Source organism: Symphalangus syndactylus, chromosome 3 (assembly GCF_028878055.3).
Source record: "Symphalangus syndactylus isolate Jambi chromosome 3, NHGRI_mSymSyn1-v2.1_pri, whole genome shotgun sequence".
NCBI lineage: Eukaryota > Metazoa > Chordata > Mammalia > Primates > Hylobatidae > Symphalangus > Symphalangus syndactylus.
The window spans coordinates 68,076,052-68,092,454 of NC_072425.2; the positions used below are offsets into that span (position 1 = coordinate 68,076,052).

The 16,403-nt window shown below is 46.0% G+C and overlaps 1 protein-coding gene across 2 annotated transcripts in view; it reads right to left on the bottom strand.

Moving 5' to 3' along the window:
- Positions 1–16,403, bottom strand: part of PCSK5 (proprotein convertase subtilisin/kexin type 5) — a 471,035-nt gene that overhangs the window by 24,812 nt on the left and 429,820 nt on the right. For both annotated transcript variants that reach the window (XM_055272213.1, XM_055272212.1), the window contains 3 exons: positions 14,936–15,172; positions 9,670–9,900; positions 5,305–5,482 (listed from right to left, as the gene is read on the bottom strand). In XM_055272213.1, the coding sequence (XP_055128188.1) occupies positions 5,305–5,482; positions 9,670–9,900; positions 14,936–15,172 (646 nt within the window). The remainder of the gene's footprint in view (positions 1–5,304; positions 5,483–9,669; positions 9,901–14,935; positions 15,173–16,403) is intronic.

A 16,403-nucleotide genomic window follows, 5' to 3' on the forward strand; every position in this document is an offset into this window, starting at 1 on the left:
CATGTGCCTGTAATCTCAGCTACTTGGGAGGCTGAGGCAGGAGAATCGTTTGAACCTGGGAGGTGTAGGTTGCAGTGAGCTGAGATCATGCCACTGCACTCCAGCCTAGGCAATAATGCAAGACTCCGTCTCAAAAAAAGAGATCCATCTGGCCAGGCACAGTGGCTCACACTTGTAATCCCAGCACTTTGGGAGACCAAGATGAGAGGATGGCTTGAGGCCAGGAGTTCAAGACCAGCTGGTCAATCAACATGGTGAAACCTCATCTCTACTAAAAGTACAAAGAAACAAACAAAAAGAGCCAGATGTGGTGTGTAGTCCCAGCTACTTGGGTGGCTGAGGCATGAGAATTGTTTGAACCCAGGAGAGTGAGCTGAGAGCACACCACTGCACTCTAGCCTGGGTGACAGAGTGAGACTGTCTTAAATAAAATAAAAGATAACATAAAATAAATAAATGCACCTCTGAATTATTCTTCTAATTTGTCAATTAAAAAACAAATTTTGAAACAGGAGGTGACAAGTGTGATATTGACATTTACATAATATAACCTTGTTTGAAAAGATTTTTGGAGGTTAAATATAATAACTATAACCACTATTCATTAAGTTTCTACTAATATGCCTGATAGTATTCCAGGGACTTCATAAACATTATTTCACATTATTGAACCTGCAAATGAGACACTAGAGTGTGGTAGTTAGCACTTGCCCTCTGGAACAAGACTACAGTTTTAAATCCCAGCCACACCACTTATAAGCTGTGTGACCTTAGGCCAGTCACTCAACATCTCTGTGCCTCAGGCTTCTCATCTATAAGATGGGGCTAATGTTAGTACCTACAATTAAACATGTGATTACTGAGAAAGGGATGGGGACCATGATGGACACATTATAAATAATTAATGTATATTAGTGATAATTATAAATTTTATGATTTATCCTCATAGCAAATCTTATGATTTAAGTATTATTATCCTTATTTTACAGAAGTAAACATTGAGGCTTAGAGAATTTAGACAACTTGCTTAAAGTCAGTTAGTGAAATGAGACCATATGATTTGAGCTTAACTGTTAAACGCTATAACAAAATAGTGCATTAATTGAAGGTAAACAAAGGTTTGCAAGCAAGATAAAAGAGGGTAACAAAATTCTTGCTAAGGATGAACTTCTAAAGGTCATCTGATTCATCTTTGTATCTCTAGATATCAGCACCACTAAACCTATCCTAGAAACCTAAAGGTTCATCTTTGTTTTCTCTGGTGCAACACTACAGGTCCCAATAGGCTTTTTTTGTAGACTAATTCAACTCTATGAACTTGCTGAAAACTCACACCATGCCTAGGTTATGCTGAGCCTTGCTCCGTTTAGCCACCCGTCACTGATCTGAGTGAGCACACTTGAACCTCGGTGACCCAGCTTGTGGTAACTTGAGACTTCCTTCACTTTGTGCAGTTATGTGAAGAACAATGACTACTATGTGTCAATCTATACGACTGAGGTATCTGAGAGACAAGACGGTGATGAGCTGAATGGTTGACAAAGCCCACATAAGACTCAAGAAAAGAAACCATCAAGGAAAAGTGAAATCTACGCAGAGCAGAGGGAATACACAGGATTAGAGTCAGAAGATCAAATTTTTACTCCTGGCTTTGCCGTGTATTAGTACTCTGGGCAAGTTACTTAACCCCTCTGAGCCTCAGTTTCTTCATCTGTAAAATGGAGAGACTAATAGTAACCTCATGAGATTGTTGTAGAATCAAATCATAATGTAAAGATAAATTGTGAGTGGAAATACCTTGTAACTCTTAAGCAGCATACAAAAGTTTTTTTTTTTTTTTTTTTTTTGAGATGGAGTCTCGCTCTGTCGCCCAGGCTGGAGTGCAGTGGTGCAATCTCGGCTCACTGCAGGCTCTGCCTCCCGGGTTTACGCCATTCTCCTGCCTCAGCCTCTCCGAGTAGCTGGGACTACAGGCGCCTGCCACCACGCCCGGCTAATTTTTTTTGTATTTTTTTTAGTGGAGACGGGGTTTCACTGTGGTCTTGATCTCCTGACCTCATGATCCGCCTGCCTCAGCCTCCCAAAGTGCTGGGATTACAAGCGTGAGCCACCGCGCCCAGCCTACAAAAGTTTTTTTACCTAATGTTTTTATTGTAGATTGTTATAAAGATGAAAAGCATCAGTAGGAACTGTGGGAAAGAAAGCTTATCAATTCTAAGTAGGTTTTTAAAATTATCAAGGAGTAATGCTAAAAGAGACAACGAAGAGTTTATTGGATCAGATTAAAAGAGTACAACACCACTGCTTGCTTTGAGGACTCATCTTTTGAGCCTCCCAGGCTTGAAGAGCATAAGCACAAGCAGTAACCTAGGCTTTAAAGAAACTTCTCTGAGTTAACCACCACGATAATTATGTGGGTTGGGATAGGGTGCAGAGAAGTATATGCCTACTTTTCCAAGGCAGAGATTTAACATACAAGGGTTATGCCAAGCATGTGGAACACTGATTTTACTAAAGCAGCAGTTCTCTTATACCTCATGAATATTCCATTTCTTCTTTATTAAAGAGATCTATGGCAACCTGTGCCTCCCCCCACCAGCCCTGGGGAACTTCACACACTGTGAAACAATTGTCTTCTTAATTCCATGGTCTGCATTCTACTTAGATCACAGGATGATCAAGCACCCTTTTTGTGTTTGAGAGTATTTACTGACTTGATTTGAGGAAGACAGGATCCAGATCTTTTCAGACACTTACTAGGGTGATGCAGAAGGGCTAAGCCAGGTAGCTTCATCCCTGTTTTTTTTGTTTTTTTGTTTGTTTGTTTGTTTTTTTAAGACCAAGTCTTGTTCTGTTGCCCAGGCTGGAGTGCAGTGGTGCGACCTTGGCTCACTGAAACCTTCGCCTCCAAGGTTCAAGCAATTCTCATGCCACAGATTCCCCAGTAGCTGGGATCACAGGTGCCTGCCTGCACACCCTGCTAATTTTTGTATTGTTAGTAGAGACAGGGTCTCACCATGTTGGCAAGGCTGGTCTTGAACTCCTGGCCTCAAGTGATCTGCCCACCTCAGCCTTTGAAAGTGCTGGAATTACAGGCATGAGCCACCACACCTGGCCATCCATCTCTGTTCTGGTCTGGCAGGGCCCTTTCTTCCTTGATCTACATGACTGGTGTTTTTCTTTTTTTCTGAGACAGAGTCTTGCTCTGTCACCCAGGCTGGTGGTGTGATCTTGGCTCACTGCAACCTCAGCCTCCTGGGTTCAAGCAATTCTCCTGCCTCAGCCTCCCAAGTAGCTGGGATGACAGGCATGCGCCACCATGCCTGGCTAGTTTTTGTATTTTTAGTAGAGACAGGGTTTCACCCTGTTGGCCAGGCTGGTCTCAAACTCCTAACCTCGTGATCTACCCTCCTTGGCCTCCCAAAATGCTGGGATTATAGGCGTGAGCCACCCTGCCCGGCCTGGCTGGTGTTTTTCAAGAGCTGCTGATGTGTGGCTCTGTGCTGAGTGTTGTGGAAGCAAATGTAAGACATAAGAGGTGTTTTTCTTCCATGAGTTTATAGTTTTCTTGGGAAGAGGCATATAAAAATAAGAATAAACTCTTAAAGTCAGTGATATGGTTTGGCTCTGTGTCCCACCCAAATCTCATCTTGAATTGTACTCCCATAATTCCCATGTGTTGTGGGAGGGACCCTGTGGGAGATGGTTGGATTGTGGGGGTGGTTTCCCCCATGCTGTTCTTGCCGTAGTGAATAAGTCTTACGAGATCTGACGGTTTGATAAGGAGAAACCCGTTTTGCCTGGCTCTCATTCTCTCTCTTTGCCTGCTGCTATCCACGTAAGATGTGACTTGCTCCTACTTGCCTTCCACCATGATTGTGAGGCCTCCCCATCCACATGGAACTGTAAGTCGAATTAAACCTCTTTAGTTTGTAAATTGCCCAGTCTTTGGGTATGTCTTTATCAGCCGCGTGAAAACAAACACAGTCAGTCTTTCTCTTACTCATCTTATTTATACATACAAAGTACTCATCATGAAATGTGTTAAATAAATAAGTGAATGAATGAGATAAATCAAAATGCAAGGCAGCATATAGCACTAAAATAAATGAAACAAGCAGTAACTGCTACAGGACTGAAGAGATGTGTCAATTTGGATGAAAGCATTTGAGGAAGGTCTAAGGTTACAGCCCTTGATTTGGGTCTGGAAACTCCCAGTGCTCTAGGTTATTGATTGGGTAGAAAGAGTCAGCAACAGGCCTATCATCAGTCTTTTACTCTTTACTGGGAATGCCCGGGGGGAAAAAAAGGATATGCTGGCAATCAGACCTTCTGATAACACTAACAGTTCTTCCTAGCAGAAAAATAATAGAGTCCTTATCCGTAAAATGCTTTTAGAAGGATACATCAAGTGTGTGTGTCTAGGTTGTTTATGATAACAAAACCTGTAATTTGTGGATTTATAGGGGACATGACAGGTTAGGGAATTAATGGGGAATAAATGGAGATGTTAATGGAACTATTTCCTTTGTAAATCAATGTTCCACACTCACCGCTCTCCTCACATAAGCAGGTTGGGAGAATGTGAGACCCTGAATTTTAAATCTGAATTAGAACAAGTCCTGAAGCTGAAGAAAAAGAACCTCCATTAATGGTCTTGGGCTTCTCTAAGGAAAGGATGCTTTCCTTCTGTCTTGTGATTGCTGAGACCCTTTGCCAAAATGTTTTAATTTTTAGAAACAAGGTCTTGCTCTGTCACTGAGGCTGGAGTGCAGTGGTGCAATCATAGCTTACTACAGCCTCCAACTCCTGGGTTCAAGTGATCATCCCCTGCCTCAGCTTCCACAGAAGCTGGGACTATAGCCTCATGGCACCATGACCAGCTAATCTTATTTTAATATTTTACAGATGGGGTCTCACTATGTTGCCCATACTGGTTCAAACTCCTTGCCTTAAGTGATCCTCCAGCCTCAACCTCCCACGTGGTTGGGATTATAAGCATGAGCCACAGTGCCCAGCTGCCAATATGCTTTGAATTATCAGTGAGGACTATTGCTGAGGAAGATCAATTGCTCAGGTGAGTCTGGCTTGACAATCTGACCCTTTGTGTTAATTCACTGTGTCACTCTGCCTCTCCTGTTTCTCTTCTGTTATTGTGAATTGGTTCATCTTTGCTCCTAACTGGCATTGAGACTTCAACCTGGTTTTATAAGTGTTCTGAATCTTAGTTTCCTCATTTGTAAAATGGGTTGATATCTGGTGTGGCTGTGAAATTACATGGGGGAAAATGTATTGAGCACTTACCCTTCCCTGCACTGGAGCAGGCACTCTTTTCCTAGCTGGAACCAGCCCGGTCGGCAGGAGTGGCACTGCCTGCTGTGTCTCCCTTCACATGTCTTGCAAGAGCTGTGGCAGCGGGCACACCGGTGGCTGTCCTCATCAGCATAATAGCCCTCTGGGCAGTCCTTCACACAGGTTGTGTCTGTCATGGGAGAAAAAATGTCTATTTGGACATCAAGCATGACACATGTCTCTCCTGTATTTTCCCTCCTGTGTACCATGGCAGGAGGGAGGAGAGGGCTGCAGGAGGAATGGGACGATCCTGTGAGCTGATGGATATGTTTGGGAACTAAGATGAGTGTCCAAGAAACTGAACTGCCCTAAGACCATGAGGAATACAAGGAAAACAGAAGCCAGTGATATGGTTTGGCTCTGTGTCCCACCCAAATCTCATCAGTGATCCCATCTCATCTCATCAGAGATCCAAATCTCATCTGTGTCCCACCCAAATCTCTCAGTGGATTAGCTGTGGTGGGTAGAACAGAAACTACAGTCTGGCGACTGTGGATGTTGGCAACGGCTCATTGTCCAACTTGTGTATCTGGTTAATTACGGGGAAGCCCCAGCTTCCTGAAGGAAAAACACCACTTTATTAGTCTCTTATTGCTGTTCTTACGAAGTATCCCCAACTTGGGGCCTTGAAACAACAATTTATTATCTTACTGTTCTGGAGGTCAGAAGTCCAAAATAGATCCACAGGGCTCTGTTGCTTTTAGAGGCTCTAGGAGGGAATCTGTTTCCTTTCCTTTCCCACTTACTAGAGTCCGCCTGCATGCCTTGGCTCATGGCCCCTTCCTCTGTCTTCAAAGGCAGCAGTGCAGTAGCTTCTCTCTGTCCCTCTGCTTCTGATCACATCACCTTCTATTACTGATTCTGATCCCCCGGCATCTCTGTCTTTTTTTTTTTTGAGACGGAGTCTCGCTCTGTCACCCAGGCTGGAATGCAGTGGCGTGATCTTGGCTCACTGCAAGCTCTGCCTCCCGGGTTCATGCCATTCTCCTGCCTCAGCCTCCTGAGTAGCTGGGACTACAGGCGCCGGCCACCACGCCCGGCTAATTTTTTGTATTTTTAGTAGAGATGGGTTTCACCGTTTTAGCCAGGATGGTCTCGATCTCCTGACCTTGTAATCTGCCCACCTCAGCCTCCCAAAGTGCTGGGATTACAGGCGTGAGCCACCGCGCCTGGCCCACTCCCGGCATCTCTCTTATCAAACCCTTGTAATGGCATTGGGTCTATGTGGATAATGCAGGATAATCTCTCTATGCCGAGATCCTTAATTAAATCACAGCCCCAAAGTCCTTTACCAAGTAGAGTAATACATTTACAGGATCTGGGGATCAAGATGTGACATCTTCAGGGGGGGCATTATTCAGTCTACCACAATGTCCAAAAAAAAGTATCTAATTTATAAATAGCCTGACCCTGGTGGTGTGGTGGTGTGAGACAGGGTAGAGAGAATGTGAGGAGACCAGGCTGAGCAAATCTGCACCCATTCCCCAGGGGGACTACAGCTCTGTGTCCTGCACCAGCACTGAAGCCTCAACTCTAGTCTAATCTGAAGCCTCGGATGAGGGGAAGACCACTTTGTGGAGGCAAGGTGTCTTCTCCTCTGTATGAAGGCATCTGAGATGATTACCGGTGGCACTCTAGATTGGATGTAAGTAGAAAAGAAGGTCTCACGGGGTGGGATTACACGGGAGACGTGGCTGGAGGGAATGCTTTTATGAAGCAGCAGCTGCTGGGAAGGAGAGTCACAGAGATTTGTGGACCAGGAGCTAAGGTAGATGGGTAGAGAAGACTGGTCTCTTTGAGTGTTTTCTATTGTGAAGTGATCAGGAATGGTATTGAGAATAGGTCTCCCTGTGTCTTAGCAGGGGGATGGTGTCCTCACTCAGTATGAAGAGAAAAAGCTTGCCACACATGTCGTTAAAACATTTTTCTTTTTTTAATGTTTAAAATTTTAAAATTTAAAATTTTTATTTTTTTCCATTTTTTGTAGAGATGAAGTCTCACTATGTTGCCTAGACTGGCCTTGAACTCCTGGGCTCAAGCAATCCTCCTGCCTCGACCTCCCAAAGTGCTGGGATTACAGGCGTGAGCCACTGCGCCCAGCCTACCACACATGTCTACTTGGAGTTTCACGCTTCTCGGGTCTACTCTCCTGGTGGGGGAGAAAAGTGCTCATACTTCCTGGTCTTCACCATGTTCATCTCTCTCTTCTGTCTCCTATGACTTCATTTTTAGTTAAGTTTTGTTTCATTTTCTTTCTCCCATGCTTGTTTTAAGCCTAGTCACAGTATCCCTGGAAACCTGAGAACATTGCTTCATATTAGCAATAACTTTCAAATCTGATCTGTGGGACGTGGCCAACCTTGACCTGTGCCACATTTTGCTCAAGAAGATTTCTTAATCAACCATGCTAAATGGAGGGGAAATTTTGATGAGGAGCTGAATATCTACATGTTCTTAAAGTGTAACCCCACAGGCTACTTATTAGTTACAAGGGAATAAATAGTAATTATGCAGTAGAGAAACTGAACATCTTGGCCAGGTGATCAACATTAATATCACCGAGGAGGGGTATGTGGAGATCACGTTCCTCCAGGTGTGACTCTCAGAGGATACAACATCACTTCTGAAGTATGCTGGCCAAGCACGCACACTCTGCAACTGATCACGGGCAACTTCACACTCACCCAAAAGGAAAAATGAAGACTGTATTTTTCTTTTCTTTCTTTTTCTGAGATGGAGTCTCGCTCTGTTGCCTAGGCTGGTGTGTAGTGGCGTGATCTTGGATCACTGCAACCTCCACCTCCCGGGTTCAAGCGATTCTCCTGCCTCAGCCTCCCGAGTAGCTGGGACTATAGGTGCCCGCCACCACCCCTGGCTAATTTTTGTATTTTTAGTAGAGATGGGATTTCATCATGTTGGTCAGGCTGGTCTTGAACTCCTGACCTCATGATCTGCCTGCCTTGGCCTCCCAAAGTGCTGGGATTACAGGTGTGAGCCACCGTGCCCGGCCAAGGCTGTATTTTTCTAAAGCATTGATATCGTAAAAGAAAGTCTGTGGAAACATTTCAGATTAAAGGAGGCTAAAGGGACATGGAAGGGCCTGGCATAGTGGTTCATGCCTGTAATCCCAGCACTTTGGGAGGCTGAGGCAGGAGAATAGCTAGAGCCCAGGAATTCAAGACCAGCCTGGGGAATACAGTGAGACCCTTGTCACTAAAAAGAAAAAAAAAATTAGCTGGACATGACATGGAAGGGCCAGGCATGGTGGTTCATGCCTGTAATCCTATCCCATCTACTTGGGAGGCTGAGGCAGGAGGATCTCTTGAGCCCAGGAGTTCAAGGCTGCAGTGAGCCATGATCATGCCACTGCACTCCAACAGCCTGGGTACTGCGCCTGGCCAACTTGTCTCTTAAAACAAAAAACAAACAAAAAAGTGGCTGGGCGCAGTGGCTCACACCTGTAATCCCAGCACTTTGGGAGGCTGAGGAGGGCAGACTGCTTGAGGCCAGTAGTTCAAGACCAGCCTCGCCAACATGGTGAAACCCCGTCTCTACCAAAAATACAAAAAAAAAAAAAAAAAAATTAGCCGGGCGTGATGGTGCCCACCTGTAATCCCAGCCACTCAGGAGACTGAGGCATGACAATTGCTTGAACCCAGGAGTCAGAGATCGCAGTGAGCCGAGATCACACCACTGCACTCCACTCAGAGCGACCAAGTGAGACTCCTTCCCGACAAACAAACAAACAAAAAAGGGACATGGAAGCTAAATGAAACAACTGACTCTAGCCTGAATCCTAAAGGGGCACTGAGAAAATTTTAATATGGATAGGATATTAAAGTATGGTATGAATGTACAATTTATTAGAGTTGATAACTATCCTGCAGTTATGTAAGAAAATATCACTAATCTGAGGAAATAGGCACTAAAATACTTATGGGAAAGGGGCCATGATGTATGCCTTCAAATGGCTTCGAAAAATATATATTGGGAATGATGTACATGTATACATTGAGAGAGTGAGAGAAAGAGAGCGACAGAGAGAGAGAGAACGAGTGAGAAGCGGGGAGAGAGCCCACGAACAAATGATAAAGCAAATGGGGTAGAAGTTGAGCATTTGCGAACTGGATGAACACATCCGTGCGCTGTTCTTTGTACAGTTCTTACTCTTGCATCTTTTCTGTAGGTTTGAACATTTCCCAAACACAAAGCAAAAAATCAAAAAGAAAGAAGCCAGTATCTACCAGACAAGGCAGTGTGCAAGGCAGTTTCCCAGAGGGAGGGAAACACAAAGCCCTCCTCGGGGAAGTAACTCACTGAGAAGAAGGCTGTTCCTGGGGCATGTTTGACACTGGTCCTCCGCAGGCCCCATGCAGTGGAAGCACTTAGCATGGCAGGGCTTGCACCTGGCAGCATCCTCATCCCAGTACTCGGAGGGTGTGCATTTCTTGTTGGCCGTGCAGCTCCCACGAGGGTTCATCATCAGGCCTTTTTGACAGGCGGTGCAGGTCCCAGACGATGAGCAGGTCAAGCAGGACTTGTGGCAATCTGCGGGCGTGGAGGGGCAGCAGACAGAGTGAGCGAGGGCCAGGGTGGCCCTCGTGGAAATGGCTTCCCCTGGGAAAGGGTCTTCACATTCCTTTCACATTTCTTCCGGAGATTTCCAGAGCTCTGGTGCAAGGGTGTGGGGCCATCAGTTGACTACAGCCCTTGAGCTCTGGGGTGGACCATTCTTTTGCCAAATGAGAGAAAATTATTATTTTATTTTATCTGTTGTATCCAGAGAGTGCTTTCCTGCAACAGCCACCTCAGAAATATTAGTAAGGCTCACTATAATTACCCAAACTGCAACAAAATAATAACAAGCCATTCTGTAATGGCACCGAATTTTCCACCATCATAATACCTACTGTTATGGTCCTCCACTCACGTCTGGAGTACCTTGAGCTTATCACGAATACAGCAATTGTTGGAATATATTTAATTGTCTGTTGACAAATAAAGGTCCCTTTTGCATTTATTTTTGAATACATAGTGCCTATGAGAGGGCCTGGCGTGTAATAGGAATCGATAAGTATTTGTTAAAAAAAGAAAATAACAATTCTCTTCCACCTCTAGGTTTTCTTTTTCTGTATTTAACTAGAGACGGGGGCTGGGTGCAGTGGCTTACGCCTGTAATCCTAGCACTTTGGGAGGCCAAGGTGGGTGGAGTGCTTGAGCCCAGGAGTTCGAGACCAGCCTGAGCAACATGGCAAAACACTGTCGCTAGAAAAAACACAAAAATTAGCTGGGCATGGTGGCGGGTGCCTATAGTCCCAGCTACTCAGGAGGCTAAGGTGGAAGGATCTCCTGAGCCCAGGAGGTCAAGGCTGCAGTGAGCTGTGATTGTGCCACTGCACTCCAGCCTGGGTGACAGAGTGAGACCCTGTCTCAGGGAAAAAAAAAAAAATAGAGATGGGCCTTCACTTTGCTGCCCAGGCTGGTCTTGAACTCCTGGCCTCAAGTGATTTTCCTGCCTTGGCCTCCCAAATGGCTGGGATTATAGGCATGAGCTACTGCACCGACCATCTCTCTGGGATTTAGTAGTTGCCGTTCTCTCTGCCTGGAATTCTCTTTTCCCAGATGCATGTATGGTTTGCTTCCTCCCTTTCTCAATGAAATCTAAGACATCTCTCAAGTTTTATCTCCATCCTGCCTATCTTCCTGTCCTGCCCCTCTGCCTTATTTTTGCTCTCGGCTTATGGTCATTAGTACTTGTCTTCCCTAATAGAATGTGAGCTCCATGAGGGCAGGGACTCTGTCTCATTCCCTGCTGTTCCCCAGACCTGAAAGAGCACACGGCACATAGCAGGCCCCCGTGTAAGCATTCCCTGGGTGGATACATGCATGGTATTATTATCGTTTATATTATCCTCTCATTTTATCTAAATCAGGAAATTGAGGCTGGAGATGCTAAGTCACTTACGCTAAGTAGTATCAGGAGTTGAGCCCAGGACCTTAGCAGCTGCCTTGCTGCTTCTGCCCCAATGCCTCAGGAAAGGTATGGGACTTTTAGAGGTGTCTGTACTATCTATTAGGGGGATAATCTGGGTGATTGGAATGGATCCAAAGTCCTTGTGTTTCTAGAGAAGATCCTGCTTACAGATTTTTTTTTGCTACAGGTTCTTGCTCTGTCACCCAGGCTAGAGTGCAGTGATGTGATAATGGCTCACTGAAACATTGACCTCCCAGGCTAAAGTGATCCCCCCATCTCAGCCTCTTGAGTAGCTGGGACTACAGGCCTACACCACCACATCTGGCTAATTTTTGTATTATTATTTTTGTTTTGGAAATAGGGTCTTGCTATGTTGCCCAGGCTGGTCTCAAATTCCTGGACTCAAGTGATCCTCCCACCTTGGCCTCCCAAAGTGTTGTTGAGATTACAGATGTGAGCCACCGTGTCCAGCTGAGATTGCTCCATTCTAAATGCTTCTCTACACTTCCCCAAATCTTAATTTTCAGATTAGGTTCTTTGTATTGTCTCTCTGGAAAGTCAGGTTGTCACTGTTTCTTCCAATACCACATTCCTTCCTTTCCCTTTGGTCTGGTAGAAAGTGCAATGGCGGCCGGGCACGGTGGCTCATGCCCGTAATCCCAGCACTTTGGGAGGCCGAGACGGGTGGATCACCTAAGGTCAGGAGTTTGAGACCACCCTGACCAATATGGAGAAACCCCGTCTCTACTAAAATACAAAATTAAGCCGGGCGCGGTGGCTCACGCTTGTAATCCCAGCACTTTGGGAGGCTGAGGCGGGCGGATCACGAGGTCAGGAGATCGAGACCACGGTGAAACCCCGTCTCTACTAAAAAATACAAAAAATTAGCCGGGCGTGGTGGCGGGCGCCTGTAGTCCCAGCTACTCGGAGAGGCTGAGGCAGGAGAATGGCGTGAACCCGGGAGGCGGAGCTTGCAGTGAGCCGAGATCGCGCCACTGCACTCCAGCCTGGGCGACAGAGCGAGACTCCGTCTCAAAAAAAAAAAAAAAAAATACAAAATTAGCTGGGCGTGGTGGCACATGCCTGTAATCCCAGTCACTCGGGAAGCTGAAGCAGGAGAATCGCTTGAACCAGGGAGGCGGAGGTTGTGGTGAGTCAAGATCGAGCCATTGCACTCCAGCCTGAGCAACTAGAGCGAAACTCCATCTCAAAAAAAAAAAGAAAAGAAAAGAAAAAAAAGAAAGTGCAATATCATTGTAGGGAGACACCCCAAGTGAGTTTCCAACTCTGTCCTCACTAGTGGGGTCACATTGAGCAGGTGCTTAACTTCTCAAAGCATCTGTTTCCTTCTCAGAAAAATGTAGAAAATTGCATTTACCTCAATGGCTCTCAACCCACACTAAGCATCAGAATTATTGGCGGTGGGAGAAGGAATTAAAATGTTGGGTGCAGGCACCTGTGGTTTTAAGAGCTGCCCAGGTGATTCTAATGGGCAACCAGGGGCCTTTCTCAAGGAGATAATTAAATCAGATAAATTAAGAAAACATACTCTGAGACCTGTAAAGCTCTCTGTATGGTAAATTACTTCATTATTCAACACCAGAGAAAGGCCAGAAGTTGAACCTCAGTTCCTGCCCTCGCAGAGGCAAGATGGCGCTGGAGGCCTGCTGCTGAGTCTCTCACCGCCCAGAAGCCATCCCCAGCTCCACAGCCTGCCTCCCACATGAACGTCCGCCTCTTCTGCATGCAGGCACAGCCTTGACATCCACGCTTTTTCACATATGGGCAGGTAGGACATTAATACTAAATAGTGCTTTATATAAAACACACAAAAAGGCATATTCACATCACAAGGCTGGAGCAGCAAGCCTTCAGGACTGAGACACATCTTCATGTCCTACTAAAATCCTTCCCCTGAGTATGTCCTAGGGTGTGGGTGTCCCAGGGTTTCTCAGTGGAAGGTCACTCTCAGGCTCTCACGGTTGTTAGCAGAACTGCCTCTGGACATCTATCTCGTCGTGTTTGCTTGGGGGCAACATGCGGGGGTGAAGGACCTCAGGCTGCCTCACTGGAGTGAATCCTGGGCTCTAGAAAAGCCCCCTGCCCCACAACATTTCTCTGACTTGCTAGAGAATTCTAGAGTGCATAACTTATTTTATTTTTCTGTTCCTTGATAATGAATAAGAGGCAAATTATTCATGCCGAGTTAAAACATAAGGAGGTATAAATAATAGCAGATCCTTTCTTGAACATGCAGGGATTGAGTGGGAGTGGAAATGGGGACCTTGGAGCAGGAATTGAAGGATATGAAGAGGAAGGTGGGGAGCTTCCAGGGAGCAAACCATGAAGGGAGGCTGGGCATGGTGGCTCACGCCTGTAATCCCAGCACTTTGGGAGGCCGGGGTGGGTGGATCACTTGAGATCAGGCATTCAGGACCAGCCTGGCCAACATGGTGAAACCCTGTCTCTACTAAAAATACAAAAACTAGCTAGGTGTGGTGGCAGCCGCCTGTAATCCCGGCTACTCAGGAGGCTGAGGCAGGAGAACCACTTGAACCCAGGAGGTGGAGGCTGCGATGAGCTGAGATCATGCCACTGCACTCCAACCTGGGCAACAGAGCGAGACTCCATCTCAAGAACAACAACAACAAAACATGGGCCAAGCGCCGTGGCTCACGCTTGTTATCCCAGCACTTTGGAAGGGCGAGGCAGGTGGATCACTTGAGGTCAGGAGTTCAAGACCAGCCTGGTCAACATGATGAAACCCTGTCTCTACTAAAAATGGAAAAATTAGCTGGGCGTGGTGGCACACGCCTGTAGTCCCAGTTACTCAGGAGCCTGAGGCAGGCGAATCACTTGAACCCAGGCGGCAGAGGTTGTAGTAAGCCAAGATCGTGCCACCGCACTTTAGCCAACAGAGTGAGACTCTGTCTCAAAAAAAATCACCCATGAAGGGAGACAAGAGGCACCAAGAAAGTCCCTTATGGTGGCACAATTTGCTTGTGTTATAAACTTTTAATGGCTTAACATTTCAAGAAAAGTCTCAGGTAGCTTTTGAAGGCTCCTCCTCTCTGCTGTAAATCTTTATATGATAACTTCTTTTGACCAGCAGTTCATAGCCACTGTTGTGAGGAAGGTCCACGGGATTTGTCACTAATAAAAGTTAGCTGTACAAAGCTTATGAGCGATTCATTTATAAATTATTTACAACCGGTTCAAAATATGCCTCCTTGAGTGAGATGGTAAAGGATGAGACGGACTGGTCATGGTGACTCACACCTGTAATCCCAGCACTTTGGGAGGCCAAGGCAGAGGATTGCTTGAAGCCAGGAGTTCAAGACCAGCCTAGGCAACATTCTGAGACCTCATCTCTATGTTCCCAGCAACTCTGGAGGCTGAGGTGGGAGGATCACTTGAGCTCAGGAGGCAGAGGCTTCAGTGAGCCATGTTCGTGCTACTGAACTTGAGCCTGGGTGACAGAGGGAGACCTTGTCTCAAAACAAAAACAAAACAAAACAAAAAAAAGATTGAGATGACAGCTCTGGCGCCGGGGCTGGGGCTGGAACTGTGCAAACCCCGGAGCTTATTTTGAATCCCAGAAGTCTTTACCTCTGCACTCCTTAGTCTCCTTTTCATAATAGGTTCCCGCTGGACACTCCTCCAAGCACAGTCCATCATAGAGGACCCAGGAACTCTCACTACAGAGCTCGCAGTCATCGGCTTTGGGGCCACTGCACTCCAGACAGTCTTTATGACAGGGGACACAGTGGCGCGAGTCTGCGTAGAAGCCACGGGGACAGGACTGGTGGCACATATCATCATGCAGGAAGAACTCAGACATGCACTCTGGGAAAAGGAGGAAGCAGCAAGTTATTCCCAGGGGATAGGAGAAAGGAATTCGTTGTCTGCAGTGGGCTAGCTCCTCCCTCAGCACTTTGGTTGATTTGACCTGAGAGTATGCTTGCCCTCTCCCCACCCTGCCAGGGCACAGACTTGATGTCTAACAAGCCCTGCTTTGGGACGAGGAGGCCACACATGGTGACCATATTAGATGGTGCTGGACTTACACACTGAAATGGTCTGCCCTTTGGAGGTGCAAAAATTTGCAATGCTGCAAAAGACAGGGATGGCTGAGAGGCTGGCGGTATTGTTTGAAAAACCCGAAGAGCATTAATAGATATTAAAAATTGTATTGAGAACCTCACACTGTGTTCAATACAGAAAGCAGTTTAGGAATGGTTGGATTAGTTAACTTTTCTTTCGTTGATCAGGTACAACAATGAATACAGGATTGATCAGTGTGAAGAATACATTGCGGGTTTATTTTGTGTTCATTTTCTTACTTTGGGGGGAATCCTGGGAAACACTTGAGGTCACACCAAGAGAATACTTTGGATAGGACAGTACCAGTTAAATGAGTCTGTCTTATTCTGGAGAGAAAATTGAACAGCTTTTTGGGGGAGATAATTCCCGAGGGAAAGAAACAACAAAATTTGTTCACAGCCAGAGTGGTCATCTGTCATAGTTGCCCGAACTTTTCTTTCTTATCCTTTTTAACAATTGCAGTTTTCTAGCTACCTCTGTGTTTTGTGGCTTACTATCAGTCTGTAAGATTTTGTGTTCAAAAAGTTGGGAACAGCTGGGTGTGGTGGCTCACGCTTGTAATCCCAGCACTTTGGGAGGCTGAGGCCGGCGGATCACCTGAGGTCAGGAGTTTGAGACCAGCCTGACCAACATGGAGAAACCTCATCTCTACTAAAAATGTAAAATTAGCCGGGTGTGGTGGTGCATGCCTGTAATCCCAGCTACTCTGGAGGCTGAGGCAGGAGAATTGCTTAAACATGGGAGGCAGAGGTTGCAGTGAGCTGAGATTGCACTATTGCACTCCAGCCTGGGCAACAAGAGTGAAACTCCATCTCAAGGAAAAAAAAAAAAAATATGAGAACATTGGGTTCTTCTCTGTATCTCTAGCACCTAGGATAGCGCTTGCACACCTGTTGTGTGTGTACATGTTGGGGGGGTGTGTAAGAAATCTTGCAAAAAGGGGCTCTTGCTTGTCTTAGCTTGCAGCATCCAT